The 19,382-nt window shown below is 32.5% G+C and overlaps 2 protein-coding genes and 2 non-coding genes across 5 annotated transcripts; 1 reads left to right on the plus strand and 3 right to left on the minus strand.

The window, feature by feature from the left end:
- The first annotated feature begins 4,247 nt into the window (after positions 1-4,247).
- TRNAN-GUU lies at positions 4,248-4,321 on the plus strand. The gene has a single exon. It is a non-coding gene; the product is annotated as a tRNA-Asn (tRNA).
- A 403-nt stretch (positions 4,322-4,724) lies between these two features.
- Positions 4,725-7,352, minus strand: LOC21394853 (NADH dehydrogenase (ubiquinone) complex I, assembly factor 6). 2 transcript variants are annotated; one of them, XM_024167641.1, is made up of 2 exons: positions 7,260-7,352; positions 4,725-5,783 (listed from the first exon to the last, which is right to left on the minus strand). In XM_024167641.1, exon 2 carries the CDS (start codon positions 5,759-5,761, stop codon positions 4,850-4,852), a length of 912 nt encoding a protein of 303 aa, XP_024023409.1. In that variant the 5' UTR covers positions 5,762-5,783; positions 7,260-7,352; the 3' UTR covers positions 4,725-4,849. The 2 variants fall into 2 exon arrangements, with proteins under 2 accessions (XP_024023409.1, XP_010099532.1); XM_010101230.2 differs by having other exon boundaries at positions 7,185-7,352.
- Positions 7,353-11,383: 4,031 nt separating this feature from the next.
- Positions 11,384-13,186, minus strand: LOC21394854 (pentatricopeptide repeat-containing protein At5g61800). Its single transcript, XM_010101231.2, has one exon. The coding sequence runs from the start codon at positions 13,169-13,171 to the stop codon at positions 11,468-11,470; it is 1,704 nt and encodes a 567-aa protein (XP_010099533.1). The 5' UTR covers positions 13,172-13,186; the 3' UTR covers positions 11,384-11,467.
- A 2,954-nt stretch (positions 13,187-16,140) lies between these two features.
- Positions 16,141-16,222, minus strand: TRNAS-AGA. The gene has a single exon. It is a non-coding gene; the product is annotated as a tRNA-Ser (tRNA).
- Positions 16,223-19,382: the final 3,160 nt, after the last annotated feature.

Consider the following 19,382-nt stretch of genomic DNA (forward strand, 5'->3'; position numbering starts at 1 on the left):
TATTGTAATCAAATTTCTACCCGGTGTCCTGAATAATTCATTCATATATAGACGTCATGACAAAGGCACGTCCTCACTAATAATAGTTTTTATTGTACTTTGCAATTTTTACATGTTCTCTAAAATTAATTAAAATTTTTAAATATGGTAAAATACTGTTTCAATAAAAAAAAACTTGTCTTTAATTGTTTCTCTACAAATTATATAAGCATACTAATAATTCAACTTAATTCAACTTATAATTTAAGTGGACTTGAACCTGTATAACATGCCACGATGTGTTAATTGTTATAAATTTAAATAAATATTATAGCAAACTTATAACTATTTTTCAAATTAAAATGATAGCATAAAATTTTATAATAACAGTATAAAATTATTATAAACTTTTGAAATTTATCCTAAATAAAATGATGAATGTGTGAAAATCAACAATTTCAAATTATATATAATGATGAATGATGGATGAAATTTTTTTTTTTTGAAGAAATGGATGCATTTCCTCTTCTATAAATAGCATAGATCTAATCTAGTATCTAATTTAACAATACATAAAACCAAAAAGCAAAAACACTTTGGGATTCAGAAGCTCACTAGCTCAACAGGGACATTCATATTTGAGATTCTTTAATACGCTTAATGTATTAATAAATTAAGTTTTTTTAATCATTAAATTTATATATTTTTTGATTTTTATATAATTTTATACAAATATAATAGATACCGATATATTAATATAACGAAAAAGATCTCTTTATTTTAACTTTTTAATTAATTTTTGTGAACTTGAAAATGTGACATCAATATATATAAGAAACTATTCAGTATATTAAATGTACCACGTCGTATTATTTATGTAATATATTCATTTAATAAGAATGTACTATTTGAACATTTTAATTATATCAGCTTTTTATTTTTATTTTTTTCTTTTCTAATAGGTATTTACATTGATTATTAAGTCAAAAGTATTTATTATTCTACCCAATTTCTATATTTTAATCGTTTAACTTTAAATTATTATTTTTATTATCTATCAGTATGTAAGCGTACTGAAAAATGTCCTTTTATTTTAACTTTTTAGCTAATTTTTGTGAACTTCAAAATATGACATGAATATATATGAGGAATTATTCAGTATACTAAATGTACCACATTATTTTATTTATGTGGTATACCCGTTTAATGAGAATGTATTATTTATAGATTTTAAATTATGTCAGCTTTTTATTTTTATTTTTCTCCTTTATTATAGACATTTACATTGATTATTGAGTTAAAAACACTTATAATTTTACTCAGTTTCTTTATTTTAATTACTTAACTTTAATTATTATTTTATTCTTAAAATATTGTAATCAAATTTCTACCTGGTGTCCTGAATAATTCATTCATATATAGACGTCGTGACTAAGGCACGTCCTCACTAATAACAGTTTTTATTGTACTTTGCAATTTTTACTTGTTTTTTTAAAATTAATTAAAATTTTTAAATATGGTAAAATACTGTTTCAATAAAAAAAATTTCTGTAATTGTTTCTCTACAAATTAAATAAGCATACTAATAATTCAACTTATAATTTAAGTGGACTTGAACCTGCATAACATGTCAACAATGTGTTAATTGTTATAAATCTAAATAAATATTATAGCAAACTTATAACTATTTTTCAAATTAAAAAAAATGATAGCATAATATTTTATAATAACAGGATAAAATTAATATAAACCTTTGAAATTTATTTTATGTAGATGAATGTGTGAAAATCAACAATTTCATATTATATATAATGATGAATGATGGGTGAAAAAAAAAAGAAGAAGAAATAGATGTATTTTCTCTTCTATAAATATCATAGATATAATCTAGCATCTAATTTAACAATACATAAAAGAATTAAAAGTTCTTGAATAGTTCTCTCTCTTTAGATTGCCACATGGCAGCTTCTTCTTCTTCTTTTTTTTTTTCTTTTTTTTTCCTTCTTTATATTTTTATCTTTATTCTTTATTCTTTTAAATTATTTACTTGTTTATTTTTTTGTTTACGTAAATTTTTTTTTAAATAAAATTTCTCACTTTACTCCAATGAACTTTTTTTTTTTTTTTTTTGCATGTGTTTCTTTTTAATTTTTTTTTTCAATAGTTCAAATAATTTCTTCAAATGTGTTTGTACTTAATTGTTTTCGTGTAATTCCTGTTATATCAAAAGTTATCTTCACACACATTTTTCTTATAGTGCTCACTTAGAGCACTTTTCAGCATGCCATATGGTAGCTCTTCCACCCTCATTTTTTATTTTTTATTTTTAAATTTTTTATTTTACTTTTTTTTTTAATTTTATGAATGTTTTTCACAGTTTAATTATTTTTACATGTGTTTTGCTCTTTTCTGATATTGTTTTGGCTTTTCATGTTTTTCTTTTGTCTAAGGGCTATTTTATAGTTTAATCTTTTAACGACTATTTATATATCCAATCTAACGTTTAACATCTATAACAGTAACCAGGTCAACTTAAGAGGCCACGTGTTAGCCTCCTCCTCCTCCTTTTTTTTTTTCCTTCTCTTTATTAAAATTTTATGTTTTTCTTTTTTTTAATTTTATTTTTCTTTTCTTTTACCTATTGTCTTTTTTATTTTTCTCTTAATATTCTTCGATAATTTTTTTTACGATATGCTTATTTAAAATACTTTTTTTTAATTAAAATAATCCGTTCAAATATGTACCTACTTTTTTTAATAAAAAATTCCTATATAACTTTAATTTTTTTTTTCTTTTTTAACTTTTCCTCTCCTTATCTTTTTATTTTTTTTAAAACTTTTTTTCATTCTTTCTTCTTTTCATTTGCTTATTGACCTTTTTCTCTAACATTCTTTAACTGTTACATTTTTTTTTTAAATATACTTCTTTGAAATACTTTCTTTCTCTCAATTTATTTAACTAAAAGAATTCAGATTTAACTAAAAGAATTTCTTTTAAATGTCCGCATACTTAAGTTTTTTTTTTCTTAGTCAAAAACTCCTATATAATTTTAATATTTTTCAATATGATTTTTAAATTATTTTTTGTCTTGCTCTAATTAACTGACGTAATTTCTAAAAAGGCTACGTGTTTTGACAAGAAATCAAACTTATAAAGTTATTCCTCATGTATAAAGCACGTAGCTCAACTAGAATATAAAAAGAGCCAAACTCTCCTCTCCTGAGGTTGCCACATAGCAGTCCCTCACACTCCCATTTTTGTTTTCTTTTTTACTTTTACCCTTCTTTACTTTTTTTTTTCTTTATCTTGATTCTCTTTATATATATATATATATATCTTTAAATGTTTTGTTTTTTTTTTTCCTTTTATTTTGTGAATTTTTTTTTTCAATTTAATTTCTTACATGTATTTTTAAAAAATATATTTTCCCACTTTACTCATATGAAAATAATTTATTTCAGATGTGTATATTAAAAGAGCCAAACTCTCCTCTCCTAAGATTGCCACGGGCAACCCCTTTCACTCCCACTTTTTGTTTTACTTTTTTTACCCTTCTTTACTTTTTTCTTTATCTTCATTCTTTTTTATTTTTTTTAAATGTTTTGTTTTTGTTTTTATTTTGTGAATGTTTTTTTAGATTTTAATTTTTTACATTTGTTTTTTAAAAGTATATTTTTTTCACTTTATTAATATGAAAGTAATTTTTTTTGCATGTTCCTATTTATTTTTTTTGTCCATTAAAATAATTTTTTATCTGTTCTTACTTAATTGTTTTTCGTGAAATTCTCATCATATCAAAAACTACATTTACACTTATTTTTTTATACTAAATCGTCTTCTTTTAATTTATAATTATATAGATAACTTTTATTACTAAGTGTTTAAAATAAAAAAGAGTATTATTTTAACTAAAATTTTTAGAAACTTATTTTTAAAATATATTTAAAAATTCTTAAATAATTGTGTAAATAAATTTCTCATTATTCGATAAATACTTAATTTTGTAGGTGTCTTTAACACGACAATACATGTACGTTCTTAGAACTAGTATGTAATAAAGAAGTAAAGAGATTTATAATTTATTATGTTATGAAAGTAAACAAAATTTACTAGGTGAGGTGTTTAAAAAAGGAAATTTTAAAAAAAATACAAAAAACACAACTTGAAAACATCCAAGCAAGAAGTTGAAGAGAAGCCATAATAGCAATGATATGGACTAACCGGATTATAATAAGTAAATATTTTTAACCTTTCACGAAAACAAACGAGCTGGAGTAGCTCAGTTGGTTAGAGCGTGTGGCTGTTAACCACAAGGTCGAAGGTTCAAGCCCTTCCTCTAGCGTTCTTATCCTCTTCTATTAAAATTTTTTAAATTCACGTTTTCAGAAATTGCAAATTTTGTTCGTTTGTGAAAGAGAAAAAATGTTACAAAACTTTCACAAGATTTCAGTCCATCCTCTTCTTACACAGATTTCTTGCACATAAACAACGACAAAGAATGAAATTATATATAGCTAAGTTTTTTTTAAGGGAAACTTGTAGACATACGCTAAGCAACTTCAAAGCACCATAATCAATTCAATGCTTCAAAGCAACTTCCTTCATCTTATTGGCAATGCGTTTAGGATCTTTTTGATTCATGAGATTACATAATCCACAATAACAACAATTTGATGCTAAATATTTGAATTCTTCGAATAATTTTATTATTATTATTATTTTTATTTTTAATCAATTGACCTGAACTAAGCTTACAAAACCAAAAACATAAACCAAAGAATCAAAGTTATCATATCAGCATAACTCTCAGATGCAAAGTGCCAAAATCCACTTGGAAATTTATGACTTATAAAGGGGCAAAGACAAACAGTCAGTATGTACCCCTCCAAGAATGCCACTTCAATTTCAACTGGAACCACAAGGGGGGCAAGCCGAGGATCCCTTTTGCTAACCTTGGATCGAACACATCGAAATGCACCCGTCTCAGAGAGTCCAACAAAACTTGGGCAGGCACGGCTGGCAGCAGCACCGGACGAGCCTCAGCAGGCACGGTTCCTGCTAACCCTCGAGCCTTCTGAAGATGAACGTTAGCAATAGACGCCATGTCAAACACCGCATTGCGTAGGTTTTCCTGAGAATCCAATTGTATTTCTGATCGACCTCCTTGTTCAACTAGTAATCCATGCTTTTTACCTACCTCAATCGGTATATATGAAAAATGGCGGTTGCGGCTAGCATGGTAAGGCAGCGACTTGATTAGCAAAAGAAGGCCGCTTGCCTTACCAATATGTGATGCTGCGTGATCAGCTGCAGTGGACATGATACCGCCAGCTTGCAGCGTTGTGTAAAGAATAGTTGATACAGTATCTTCAGCATATCGCTCCAACTCTTCGATTTTTTCAGGGATTTCAGTGACCTCCCTCCTTGCATCATTGATCCGAGCTTGTACTAACCGTTTCAGCCAGCCCTTGGTGATTCTGTTCTCGTGTATCACTGAGGAGAGCGCCTGTGCCGTTGGGTGTTCGATTGTCTTTTTGTCGTAGATTTTGTCAATGGCTTCTTGCCACCAGACCAGGCGCATAAGACCAATCTTGGGGTCAGAAGCAACATCCATAGCTCTGGCTGTTTCGATGTTGAAGGTGCGGATTGCAAAAGCAGCCTTCCGCATGTTAGGAGGAAGCTCAAGAAGACAAAGGTAGTGGTGGTAATCATAGTTTCGCACTTGCTGTACGCAGTACGAGAATGCTGCCCGCAAGCTACTAGATTGGAAAGCACCATTCATTAAACTTCTACTGCACTTACAACTGCAAAAGAAGGAATTGGTTCAAGTAGGACTTAAAACTGTATGACTCTTAGACGGAAGAAGAAGATAACCAAACTTGAGAATTAGTCAAAACTCCAATGTGCACAAGGAGAAACACAGTAACATTGCAGTGAAACTAAGTTATTGGAATAAAAGTCTTCCCTAGATATTATTTAAACTTTGATTTAAAAAAAAAAAAAAAAAAAAAAAAAAACAGAGAAAGAAAGTAAGCATATTCCAGATTGAGGTGAAAAAATTTTAGAACCATGAACAAAATTCAAGTTATTCTACAAGTTAATAGGCTTATTTTGTCTGCGTACTCTCATCTAAATTTAAAGAAATCGTATCAATCTTACTGCTAAAATTTCAGCAAAATCCTTACTTTAAGTCTAGAACTATAACCAGAAGACAATGTCTCAAAAGGGTAAAACTTGAAGGAAAAGAAAATGCAATGAAGTTGTGCGATGAATATTAGCTTGCCAATATATTAGCGTAAAGGCAAAATTATTATTACTTATTATGCGCATAACAAAATCCTAAATTAGCTTATTAAAGCTCAAAGCCTCAAAATTTCTCCTCTTATTCACCACACAAAAGCAATAAAAGAATACCATCTTTCTCACATCAAACAGTACTAAGGCATGTTGGGTGTTTTTTTTTTTTTTCCACTCTATAGTATGGATATCCAATACTCAGAAAACGCCCACTAAGCATTCTAACCTATCCACGATGACCCGCATAATAAAAAGCAAATCTGTGTATCACTGTTAATCCTGATTACTCATATGCACATAAACAAAGCTCAAAATACATGCTTTTCTTTTATTCACCACACAAAAGCAATAAAGGAACACCATTTTTCTCACAGTAAATTGATCAAACAATACTAAGGCATTTCAGAGTCGGCTTCAGGGTAAAGCCATCAAGGCAATTACCGAAGCCGAAGGCCCGTTGTTATTAGGAAACTTTTAACTAATTAGCCATAACAGTCTCATTGGAATTAATCATATTAATTAGATATTTTTTTTTCAAAAATAAATCCCGGCCTCAGCTTGATCCATAATATTTGCAGAACTATTTTTTATTTCTAAGATAAATCTGATAACAAAATGAACTAGTATTCTCATGCCCCAGAACCTGAATCGATAATTAGTTGGGATCAATAAAATTAAAATAAAACCAAAATTCATATCAGATTTTTGGACTGAAAAAAGAGGTCTTTTATGGCTCATGCAAAACCAAGAAAGAAAGATATTCCATCAGTTTTCAGAACTAAGAAGAAAATCATCAAGGAAAAACTCAATAGGATCGTATATAAGAACTGAGATTTTCGGGATTTTAGGTTTTCTTTTTCCTTTCTTTTTGTAAAATCTGAATGAGAAGAGAGATTTCACATACTTACAATTGAAATCAAGAAGGAAATACCAATTCAATAGGGAAACTTCGGATGAAGATCATCCAAGAGAGAAAACACTACCTCAAAATTTTAAGATCTCTGCAACATTTCTCATTGCTCCAAAAAGGGGAAAAGGAGCAAAAAGGAGGGCGCAGGATGAAAAAAGGGAGAACTAAGGGGCCGAAATACAATATTCAGAACAATTCCTCAAATAAAATAAACGTTATTGATATTTTCAAACGTATAGTAGGAACTTTAATAGAAACTACGTAAGCATATTATTATAAATCACGCCCTCACATTTTTTTTACTGTATATTGTATGGTAAAATTCCTCAAATTCTAGTTTAGTCGCTTCATTTTGAATTGCTAAGTTTATCCTTCTTTCCTCTATCTTTTCTCTTTCCTAAGCAGGGTCTCTTGGGTCTTTCGTATGGAGATCGTAACGTGTTGACTCTGGCTGGCCGAAGGAGAAAGTGACGGGGCCCACTACTGCTCAGCTGCCACTCTTGTTGAACGCAATGCCATGCAGAAGATGCATGCAGTGGCGGGGCCGGAGATGCATGAGTCTCCCATGTTGGAGAGGAAGGTTGAGCTGCCAAGGAGGAGGAGAATAAGGCGCCTGAGCTAGAACTTGAACTGGAGCCGATGAAAGTGAGCGATGAAGAGAGGGAGAAGAAGGAGAGAAAAGCGCAGGCTTTGAAGGAGAAGGAGGCTAAGAATGTAGCTTACAATAAGAAGGATTTTGACACGGCGACTCAGAACTAAACAAAGGCCACTAAATTGGATGACGAGAAATTTCTTTCATCATGAACCGTGTCGCTACTTATTTAGAGATGCCACTTAATTTCTTATTTCTCTTTTTTTTTTAGAGATTTTTTAGTACGTCTGACGTATTGGTAGGTTAGATTTTTTTAACCGTTAAATCTGCGTACTTTTTAATTTTATACAAATATGATGGACATAATACTTGACCTACCGGTATATTTTCGTACCGAAAAAGGTCCTTTTTTTAGGGAAAATTATAAGCATATGAACTATTAAATTGAAAGCTTTTGTATATGCCATAAAAAAATTTTAAAAAAAAGCTTTTGTATAAATGGGCAATTATTTTGATACAATGTTTGTAAGGAATATTTTTCGGTGCGCCTACATATCGGTAGGTCAAGTTTTATATCTATTAAATTTATATAAAATCACGTAAAAATTAAAAATTATGTAGATCTGACGGTTAAAAAAAGCCTCTCTTACCGGTACTAAACGTGAGAATCTCCTTGTTTGTAATTCACAAGACAAGTTTTCCTTTTTTCCTACTTTATTTTTTGGTTTTTTGAGCTTTTGGCTTTGGTTACAGCTGTTATTTATCAATTGGCAATTATTTTTCATGTGATCTTTGTCATTCATTCTCTTTACCTCTGTTTGTTTTCCATTTTTAAGTCTTTTATGGTATTTTAGTACGAGGAATGTATTAAAAGACTACACTTTTTTTTTGTTTTATCTTTTTGTGGGAAAATTTTAAGCATGTGAGAACTAGTTAACTTTTATGCTATTACACCAATTGGTAATTGTTGTCATGTAATTTTAAGCATATGAATTATTTAACTCGTATGCTTTTACATCAATTCGTAAATTTTTTTTTTCTGTGATCTTGATCATTCATCCTATAGTATCTCCATTTGTAATCAAGTTTATATCTTTTTCTGGTATTTTAGTACGGGGAATGTATTAAAAACTGCGATAAGGCTGTCGAGATGATAGCTAAAGCTTTGACTAGAAAAGGAACTGCCTTGGTTAAATTGGCAAAGAGCTCAAAGGACTATGAACGCGGACCTTCCAAAATGCTCTCACAGAGCATCGCAATATGCATTCATTGAAGAAATTAATGGCTCGTTTAGTTCACTGATTTAAATTTTTAATTTAAATTAAGATGTGAGTTTTTTTAATAAAAAAGTTAGATGTGATTATTTTTAAGAATTTTTTATAATAATAAAACTTAAATTTTAAACTCGAATCGGTGAAATAAACGAGACCTAAATGATGATGAAGAAGCCAAAAAAGAAGCTTAGGGCAACAAGAGTATTGTGATCCCAAGTTGGTTGATGAGGAGCGCGAGAAACGTGTGTTTTCACTCACTAAATTCATCTAGAATCTCTTATTAACATCGTTTAGATTTTTGGAATCAACATGGTACTTTATCTTCCTTTTTCTCGTAGACCCATGTGAGCGTAGGACTCCTTAGTTCATCAAGTGTCGATTAAAATCCTGTTCATTTTACTGATTCGAGTTTAGAATTTAAATTTTATTACAGTAAAAAACTCTCAGAATATCTAACTTTTTTACTACAGTAAAAAACTCTCACATAAAATCGCATATCAACTTAAATTAAAAACTCAAATTAATAAATTAAACGGACTCTAAGAACTTATAGGGCGGTTGATGTTTCTGTTTGAACTTTGAACTGAATGTTTCCATGCTTCGGCATATTTCTCTGCTTCTCTTCACGTTTAAAAATCTGTAAATTGATTATTTGTTGCTGAATGTATTTTTGTTTTCTTTGGTTATTGTTATTTTTAAGGTGATATTTGTAAATTCCATGCTAAATACTGTTTTTGTGGGGGTGTGGACAGGTGTTGATTGATTTCCGAGAAAATCCAGAGGCTGCACAAGAGCACACAAAGAACCCAATGGTGATGAGCAAAATTCAGAAGCTGGTCAGTGCCGGAATTGTCCAGATTAGATGAAAATTCAAAGATGCAATTCATATGGACCGGGAAAAAAAAGAGCTTTTGCATGATTTAAGTTGTACTTTCTCAATGTGAATTTGAGTGATTAAAGTCCCGTTCATTTTACCGATTCGAGTTTAAAATTTGAGTTTTGTTATAGTAAAAAGTTTTCAGAAACAGTCACATCTAATTTTTTTATTACAGTAAAAAACCTTCATATAAAGTCACATCTCAACTCAAATTAAAAACATGAATTAATGAACTAAACGGTTATTGGAAGCTACTTTCACTTGAAAAATTTTGAATAAATTTTGAGTTTTCCTGCTTTTCATATTTATCAGTGATTCTGGTTTCAACTGTTGTTTTATACTCTCTCGTACTCATACAATTTTATAATCATTTGTTTCCTTCTACGAGGAGGTTGAGCTTGATCACTACTTGGATGCCATGTTCAACTATATTATAAACAAAAAAAAAAAAAAAAAAATTCAAAAAAAACGACCAAATCCTTTTTGAATAGGGGTCGATAATATTTTATTTTATTTTTAACTTAAATCTCAGTTTTGGACTGCGTACCCCACCTTCCGATAACAGTGGAAAATTGCTTCACGCTTACTATGAAATGACTATAGTCGAAACATCAAGCTTATTTTATTTTTTTGGTAAAATGGTTCGAGCTTATTTGGTATAGATAGATATCTTTCATTTTAAGGTGAAACCAATTAAAGTTTCATTCTTGAAAAGAATGTTCATTGTCACTTCTTTCCTTTTTCTTCAATTCACCCCCTAACCAACATTACATCCATTCTTTCCACTCTGCTTGAAAGTCCGAAAATTCTTTCCTAAGGTCGAGAAAGGCAAAATTGGAAGCGTTTATACAACCTTAAAAAGTACAGCCAACACATCTAAGATATATCAAGATGTGAGGCGTGAAGTATCTTAAAATGGGTTTTTGTTAAATATGTGTATCTATGCGTTTGCACCGTGGGCCTTGGCACCGTGGTGGGAACGCTTGCGTTTGCACCTAGAATCCAAGGTTCAAATTCCAGAAACAACCTCTTTTTCGGGGGGTAAGACTGCATGCATATGAGATTGAGTTTTCCCCCGAGCCTGTCATAGTACAGGAGCCTCTTTGACATTAGGGTCCGCCTTTTTATGTGTATCTGTGCGTTTGTATGTCATCAAACAATAGAAGACTACTGGCTATTCTTTTTAAATGAGGATATATTTGAGAGATTATTTTAACATAGACAAATTAAAAGATAAACACAAAAAGAGGAATAAATGAAATAATCAAAGTACAAAACCAGCTCGTTAAATATTATGCAACAGAAGTATGTCATGTGTAAAGATATACATATCTTTTTAAATACATGAACCAAAATGCATGTTTCAATCAAAACGCATCGAATATGAATTAATTATATGAACTTTGAAATTTCAACTGTATAAACTCACTTCGAAAATAACATGGTGTTAAGAAAATAACATGTTATTTTGAACGGCAAATCACATTTATGTATATAATATATGTACGTGTGTGAAAAATTTCAACTCTACTTTTTAATTAGAATGCTTCAAGTTGATGTTTTTCTATTCCATTCAAGAGCGAATATATCTCGTGACTTTGGGGATGCAAATCATCCCCAGCAACAAACTCATGCGAGACGCCCCCCAACCGAATCAAACTACAACCAGCATTTCTCTTAACCGCCCTCTTTGAATCCTTCCATCTCCTGATCCTCACCACATCGTCCCACTGCTCTGCACTCGCATAAACACCCGCCATGATCGAGTAAACCCCGCCATCCTCAGGCCTCAACTCCATCACACGCCCTGCGGCTTCCTCCGCAACCTCCACGTTCCCCGCATGCAGCCTGCAGCCTGCGAGCAGCCCGCCCCACACGTACACGTCACCCCACATCGGCATTGCCCTTATCATGTCCATCGCTTCATGTATCCGACCAGCTCGACCGAGCAAATCGGCCATGCATCCATAGTGTTTGAGCTCTTTTGGAACCATGTAGCAGCGTTCCATGTCATAGAAAAGCTCCTGGGCTTGTTCCACCAGCCCTGAATGGCTGCACCCCACCAGCACCCCTAGAAAGGTGACCCCATCTGGCTTGATTCCTTCCTTTGTCATTCTCCGAAAGTAGGAGAGCGATAACTCGCCAAGACCGTGCATGGCAAACCCGACAATCATGGCATTCCATGCGCACAAACTCTTCTCCGACGATGCTCTCGTGTCGAATATTTCTTTAGCTATGTCAATGCACCCGCATTTTGCGTAGAAGTCCACCAACCCGGTCGTCAAGAAGGGATTTAGACGAATGCCGTTTCTTTTTATGTACTCGTGGACGTCTCTACCCCGGTCTAAGTCCCCGAGCTTAGCGCATGCAGAGAGAGCGGCGACCAAAGCGACACTATCAGGAATAAAACCTAGCTTCACCATCTCGTGAAAGAGCGAAATCGCCTCGTCGCAGTTTTTACTCTGCGAATAACCGGCTATGATTGTTCCCCAAGAAACCGAATCTCTCTCAAGCATTTCGTCGAACAGTTGACGGGCACTCGTAATGTCGCCGGATTTCACATGATGGTCAATCAGAATATTGTAGGAGACGACGTCCCTGTGAGGACGACCCTGATCAAAAACTCGAAGGGCAGAAGGGCTGCACCCAGAAAGAGCATAGACGCGAATGAGAGAATTAAGAACGAAAGAATCGTCGCTGAAGCCAGTTTTGAGAGCTTGGGAGTGAAGAGCTTGTGAAAAGGGAAGGGAAAATGTGGGGTCCAGTTTAGCGCAGGCGGCGAGGGCGAAGGGGAAGGTGTGGGAGTCGGGAGGCAGGGCGAGGCGCCGCATGCGCGCAAAGAAGACGAGAGGAGAGAGAGAGGAGGGAGAGGGGAGAGAGAGGATAGTGTGGGCTCTTATAACGTTGTTGAAAGTGAAAGTAGTTGGGTTCCTGACGAGGTTGAAAAGAGAAACCGCGTAGGTCAACGACCGAATTGACCTGCCACGTGTACGGTCGAGATTGAGCGACGAAATAAGAAGGGATATGAGAGTGTGGAGGAAGGCGTTGAGGAAGACGTCGTCGTTTCGGCCAGAGACTAGGCAGTGGGCGTGGAGTTGGTGGAGGTGGTTTAGGGTCTTGCAATGGCTTGATATGACTTGGGTGGTGTTTTTTATTTTGGTTCTGCTTCCAATATTGTGTTTGTTGTTCATGCAAGTGGCTTTGATCAAGATTGATAAGAAGTGGCCTTTTGCTTTCGGCATTTGGCCTTTGGGTGATGAGATAATGGCGGTGGTGCTATAAACTGAACTTGTCTCAGCCCAAGAAATGAATGAAAGAAGAAGTAATAAAAAGAACTAGTCAAACTAGACACGTGTATGGTTAACTTAGGATTGAGGAACGGAATTTGTTTGATGTCGTTTTTGTTGTGAATGAAAAGGATGAGAGGAAGATAGAGTTTGGAGGTCGTTTAGGGATTTGTTTGTTATCACCTGTTTGGTCGTTTGTTTGTTTGTGTATGTTTTTGTTTTTTGTTTTTTTTTAATTAAAGAAAAAAAGAGAAGACTATCAGTATGAAGTATCCTTTTCACTTGGCTGTTTCCGTCATTGCTGTATTTTTACTTGGCTGGATGAGATTCCAGTCTGCGTAAATTCAGCTGTTATAGCTGATTTTTCAGTTACATGATAAGCACAACCATTTTTCTTTAATATATATATATATATATATATATATTTCTTTCCTATTAGTGAGCATAGAGTGGAAGTGAATTGGTTGGAAGGTAACGTAATGCCCCGCCTTACGGGCTCCCGTAGTAGCTGATTTTTCAGTTACATGATAAGCACAACCATTTTTCTTTAATATATATATATATATATATATATTTCTTTCCTATTAGTGAGCATAGAGTGGAAGTGAATTGGTTGGAAGGTAACGTAATGCCCCGCCTTACGGGCTCCCGTAGATTCATGTATGTACTGCCTACGAGGGCTGCCTTTTTCTCTGTCTCACCTCTCGTAAGGTATGGTTGTTCTTTTTTTGTTCTTATTTCTTATAGTCTGACTTGAAAGTACCTTTATAGAAGCTTTTTTCTTATCTTATTAGACTCTTTTAGGTGATTTTTTTAAGTTGTTCTTTTAGAGTGTAATTTTTGAGTTGAATTTGAGTTATAACTCGAGTTGAAGTTGTAACTTGAATAAAGTTGAGTAAAATTGAACAAAGTTGAAACTTAAAAGAACGTGAACTTTAATAAAGTTAGAACTTGAATTGTCTTTTTTAGATTTTTTTAGACAAAACAACATGACATTTATTTTCTGTGATTAATTTACTGAAGTGAGTGGTTCACAGGGTGGACCACGAAACGTAGTTCAGTAAGGTTGGTCGGGAACGTACTCTCTTGGGAGCTCTCTCGTCGTACCAAAACGGAATTTGTTTGAGTGATTTAACTTAGGATTGAGGAACGGAATTTGTTTGATGTCGTTTTTGTTGTGAATGAAAAGGATAAAAGGAAGATTGGAGGCTAAAGACTAAAGAGATGGGCGCGGAGTTTGCTATCACCTGTTTGCTCGTTTGTTTGTTTGTGTCATTGTGTGTTTTTGCGCTTTTTTTTGTTTTTGTTTTTTTGTTTTTTTAATTAAAGTATGAAGTATCCTTTTCACTTGGCTGTTTCTGTCATTGCTGTAATTTTACTTTGCTGGATGAGATTCCAGTCCGCGTAAATTCAGCTGTTATAGCTGATTTTTTACTTACACATGATATGCACAACTATTTTTCCTTCAAATATATATAGACAGTTTCTTTTGTATGATGAGAAAAATGAATGTATCGGTAATTTTATATTTTTTTAACCGTTTTTAGCTGTTAGATATGTATTAAAAATTGACTATTTTGTATATTTTTCAATTTTAATTGATTTTGATTAATTCTAACGGTCAGAAAATTAATCCTATTAGTAAGACTGCCTACCAAAGAAAGTCTCATATACATATGGAAGAGTTTTCAATAGTTACGTTTTCAATGTGGTTACTTCTAAATATGAAATTTTGATGAACGTTATAAGAATCTAGTTTCATTAATTGTCATTAAGTTTTTTCGTCAACTATCAAATTTATTACAAACATCATATCTAGATTTTACGGTTAAAATGACGATACTTATTGATGAGTAAATATCCTTTTAGAAAATCTTTTTTAGTATCTCGGAGCTATTTTTTGGGACACGAAAAGATAAAATTACCCTTATTGTAAAAATTTATCTCGGTGACTGATTCTGAACCAGAATCATCTGAGTCCTCAGACAGCTCATCCGAAACGGGTTCTATCTCAAAGGAATCCGAAGAAGCAGAAGACACCATGGACATCACACGAACAAGGTTCAACGAACAAGGACACATCTTCATCAGATTACACCTCCATTTGCAATGACTAAAGTCCCTCCCAGCTTAGCTGTCCTTTCTGTACAGTAACTTTTGTTTTAAGTCAAAAGTGTAATAGTAGTCTGTCTGTCACTTCACCGAAAGTGGTTGAAGGAAAAGAAAAAAGGATTTTAAAAATTATTATACCTGTAGAGCATAAACCATTTTTAAAAATTCATCTCTTCAAATCCTTTTTCAAATTTTTTTTTTTTTTTTTTTCAAAACTCTAGTCAACATATGAATTTTTACAATAAGGGTTATTTTGTCTTTTGGTGTCACAAAAATGGCTACAAAGTACCAAATTTTTTTGTTAAAAGTCGAGTTACCGGTGTAAAATTTTAAAAAAACTTAAGTTATCAAACTCAAATTTCGATATAACAGAGAGTATCAAAATGAAAATTTTCCTTTTTTTTTTTTTTTTTTTTTTTTTTTTTTTTTTTTTTTTTTTTTTTTTTTGTTTGCTCAAGCTAATGTCTTTGTTAAGGATGCTTGCTGGCATTTATTTGTTTTTATGAGTCTCGTTGGTTTTATAAGGTTGTAACAACGCCAACCCAGTCAAACTAGTAAAAAATAAAAATGCTCTAATCCTCTTGGAACAAAATTTTTATATTTATTATTAGAATAATGTTACGTAGTAATTACTAATTATTACTAACTTCTTTTTTTTTTTTTTTGGCTGAAATAATTATAACAAACTTTGAATATTGATTCAAACATTATGAATATATACATATATGTCATTAACAAATTATATTCTAGCAATAAATATTCAACACATTATTATTCTTTTTCTCAAAAAAATAAATAAAATTACCATAAAACGTGAACGGCAGGATTCGAACCTGCGCGGGCAGAGCCCACATGATTTCTAGTCATGCCCGATAACCACTCCGGCACGTCCACTGAACGATTTGGTGATCAAATTATTTTAATATACTTTCTAATATTAGAAAATTTGTCTCATTTCTCCTTACACACGTCTGACACGCACTTTGCATAGTCAGAAAGAGTTGGTATTGCGTTGAAGCTGTAATACTACTAATTAAGGTCACATATGTTTGTTTTTCTCAAATGTGATTTATATTGGGCCGTTCACTTTGTTGATTCGAGTTTATAATTCGAGTTGAGATGTGATTTTATATGAGAATTTTTTATTGTAGCAAAAAAATTAAATATGACTGTTTCTGATAACTTTTTATTGTAGTAAAACTCATATTCTAAAATCGAATCGGTGAACTAAACGGGGTTAGCTTTTTATCGTTACGCATGAAGACATGCCAAAAGGTGCATGGCATACAACATCTAAAGCATGTAAGATGAAAATCTTTGGATTTCATATCATATCCCACTACGTACAAACAAACAAATATTCTTTTTGTGCATTGCACTGGGACCAAGACTAGGACAATAATTTGTCTTGATCAATCCCATGGTTGCACTAAACAATATAAACTCCTTTTTTATCCAAAAAAAAAAAAAAAAGGCAAAAGGAAGGGTTTGAAGAACATAACATGACAAAATACATGTACATTATCCTTAATGAGTTGTATATATTTCTCACAAAAAGGACTTGGAATGTGGAGAGAAGTGGAATGAAGCTTGTAGCTTAATTCCAAAGCTAATCCTAAAAGCTACTATAGTGGAGAAATCGATACAAAATGGGGGTATGAATTATAGGAATAATATTACTTTTAGAGAGTTGGTATTCAAATATGCCATTTCTACAGAAGAATCTGAACCTAATTTCTACGTAAAAAATGAATAAAAAGATTTCATAAGTGACACTGAGCTTAATTTACAGATAAAATGAGTCTTATTAAGCCCTACAAAAATATTATAAAATTTATTGCGTCAATAAGTTGTCAGTAAATGAGTGAAGTGACTGCACACTTAAAACCGCAAATAATAGTGCTTAAAATTTATAACCATACATCAATGGAAATTAGAAAAAAAAAAAAAAAAAGGAGTGACACCTTTGTTTTCTTATCACATTAATCAAGTACTTTAAGATTAAGTTGTTTTCATCACTTATCAGTTTAGGTTGTCTGAATTATAAAGTACAAGGTCTTACCAATTCTTTGTTTTTTATACGGTTTGTCCACAATTAGCTTAATTAACTCTCTCTCACTAATCAAGATTAGTGGGTTTTTTCTTTTTGGATATAGGATTAGTGGGGTTTAGAGAGAATCTCACAAGCATTTCTACTGAGGGAAGGAAGTGGAGGGTGCAGATAGTTTATGCTCTATAAAAGCAGAATGTCCAGATCTACTTCCATATTCTCTCCTAAACCTCCTTCATTAGACTACTTTTAATTACCCTTTTCTCATAATTATTTAATCATTCCATTTTTTCCCAAGGAGCTCCTCAAACATGTTATCTCATGATTTCCCACGCATCCATTTTATTATTAAGTATCGTTCATTTCACCGATTCAAGTTTTCAGTTCTAAATTTCTGCAGTTAAAAACTCTCAAAAAATATCACATATAACTTTTTATGTTACAATTTAAGCTCTCAGAAAATGTCACATCTCAGCTCGAATTAGGGAACGAGACCTTAGTTTTCCATGCTTTTTTCCACATGGAATGACCAGGCAGATTCTTTGTCTCTTTCTCTCTCCCAATAGAGTAGGATAATAATCCTGATTTATGGCAAATCAGAGGAATAAATTATATTCTTAGTGGGAGAGATGCATTTGCCCAATAAGGAGAATAATGTTTAGGAGGGGACCATATACAAAATGTGATCCTTTTAATTTATGCTGATCTGTTATCTTTTGTCCTCTCTTCTTCCTTCTTTTTCTTAAATTTTTTTTTTTTAAAATAAAAGATGGGTGCCACTAGTCACCTCCATGGGAGGTCCATAAATATCAAGGAACATTAGAAAAACCCTTGTCACTGCTTCAAAAAACTAAAGCCTTATAATCTTGTGTTGTTTTTTAACATCTTAATAGCTATTATAATTCTCCAAGAATGATGTGCAAGAAAAAGAAGAAGAAATGTGACTCTCCTTCAAGGACAAAGAATGACACACTCTTCCTCTTCTTCCTTCTCTAGTGGATGTGAGTGAGGAAAAGAGAAAAAAAAAACAAAAGGCAAGTCATAGAGGCAAAGGGAAGGCAACGCCTTTCTTCCGGTTTTTTTTTTTTTTTTTTTTTTTTTTTTTTTTTTTTTTTTTTTAATATTCCTGTATGTAATTACTAGTTTTAAGTTGTGCCATTGAAAAAGACGTCTTTTACTATGTCACAGCTGTTGTTAGTGTAACACTCATGTTTGTTGTTAGTTTCTCAAAAACTAAAGCAGCATCAAAGAACTTTGATAATGTGATATTGGATGCTAAATAACACACACTGCCCAAGTGGCATGATCATTCCATTTTTCTTCCAGACTATAATGGAAATATTGTGCTAGTCACTAGCTAGTGCAAAAATACTTGTTTGTTTTCTTTTTCTTCTATTTTTCTTTTCCTCCCCTCGTTTAGGGGCTCCGGCGAAGAGCTCTGCCTTTCATTTCGCAGCCGTCCACGGGGATTTTAAGGGCATCAAGTTGGGAAGTCTGGCCTTTAGGTTATCCCGCGTTCTCTTTAGGAGTACGAAAATCAAGTAAAATTTGCACGTCTCAAAGTATGGGAATGTTAAGGGTAACAAAAATACAACCTCAAATCAATAAGTTGTCGGATTAGCTAATACGATCACACCGTAGAGCTACTGATGTTCTTGAACTCCCCCACTAGTATCTGCGCGATTAATGTGTCCTTTTTTTTTTTTTTGGGGTAAAATTACAAGAAAATCAAGAAATGAACTCAAATTAACAAAGCAACAGAAGCACATTCTTGGATCACTTTATTATGGCTTAGACTGAAGTTGACAAGTCATATTTATTTGTCTCAAAATTTCATGAATTTATATAAGTGCTGTAATTTCTCAAAATGTTTCTGGTCAAGACACAAGATTTATTTTCTAGAAGCCAACCGTAGTCAGTACATCACAATAGAATGGTCAAACGAATAGAAGAAAATGTTGCACATACTAGAGTATTAAAGTGCACTAGGCATTACCGTAATGT

This window comes from Morus notabilis, unplaced genomic scaffold, assembly GCF_000414095.1.
Source record: "Morus notabilis unplaced genomic scaffold, ASM41409v2 Scaffold1564, whole genome shotgun sequence".
NCBI lineage: Eukaryota > Viridiplantae > Streptophyta > Magnoliopsida > Rosales > Moraceae > Morus > Morus notabilis.

What these genes read in the sequence shown, in the direction of transcription:
- LOC21394853 (XM_024167641.1), bottom strand. Translation starts at nt 5,761, where the DNA reads ATGAATGGTGCTTTCCAATCTAGTAGCTTGCGGGCAGCATTCTCGTAC.
- LOC21394854 (XM_010101231.2), bottom strand. Translation starts at nt 13,171, where the DNA reads ATGCCGAAAGCAAAAGGCCACTTCTTATCAATCTTGATCAAAGCCACT.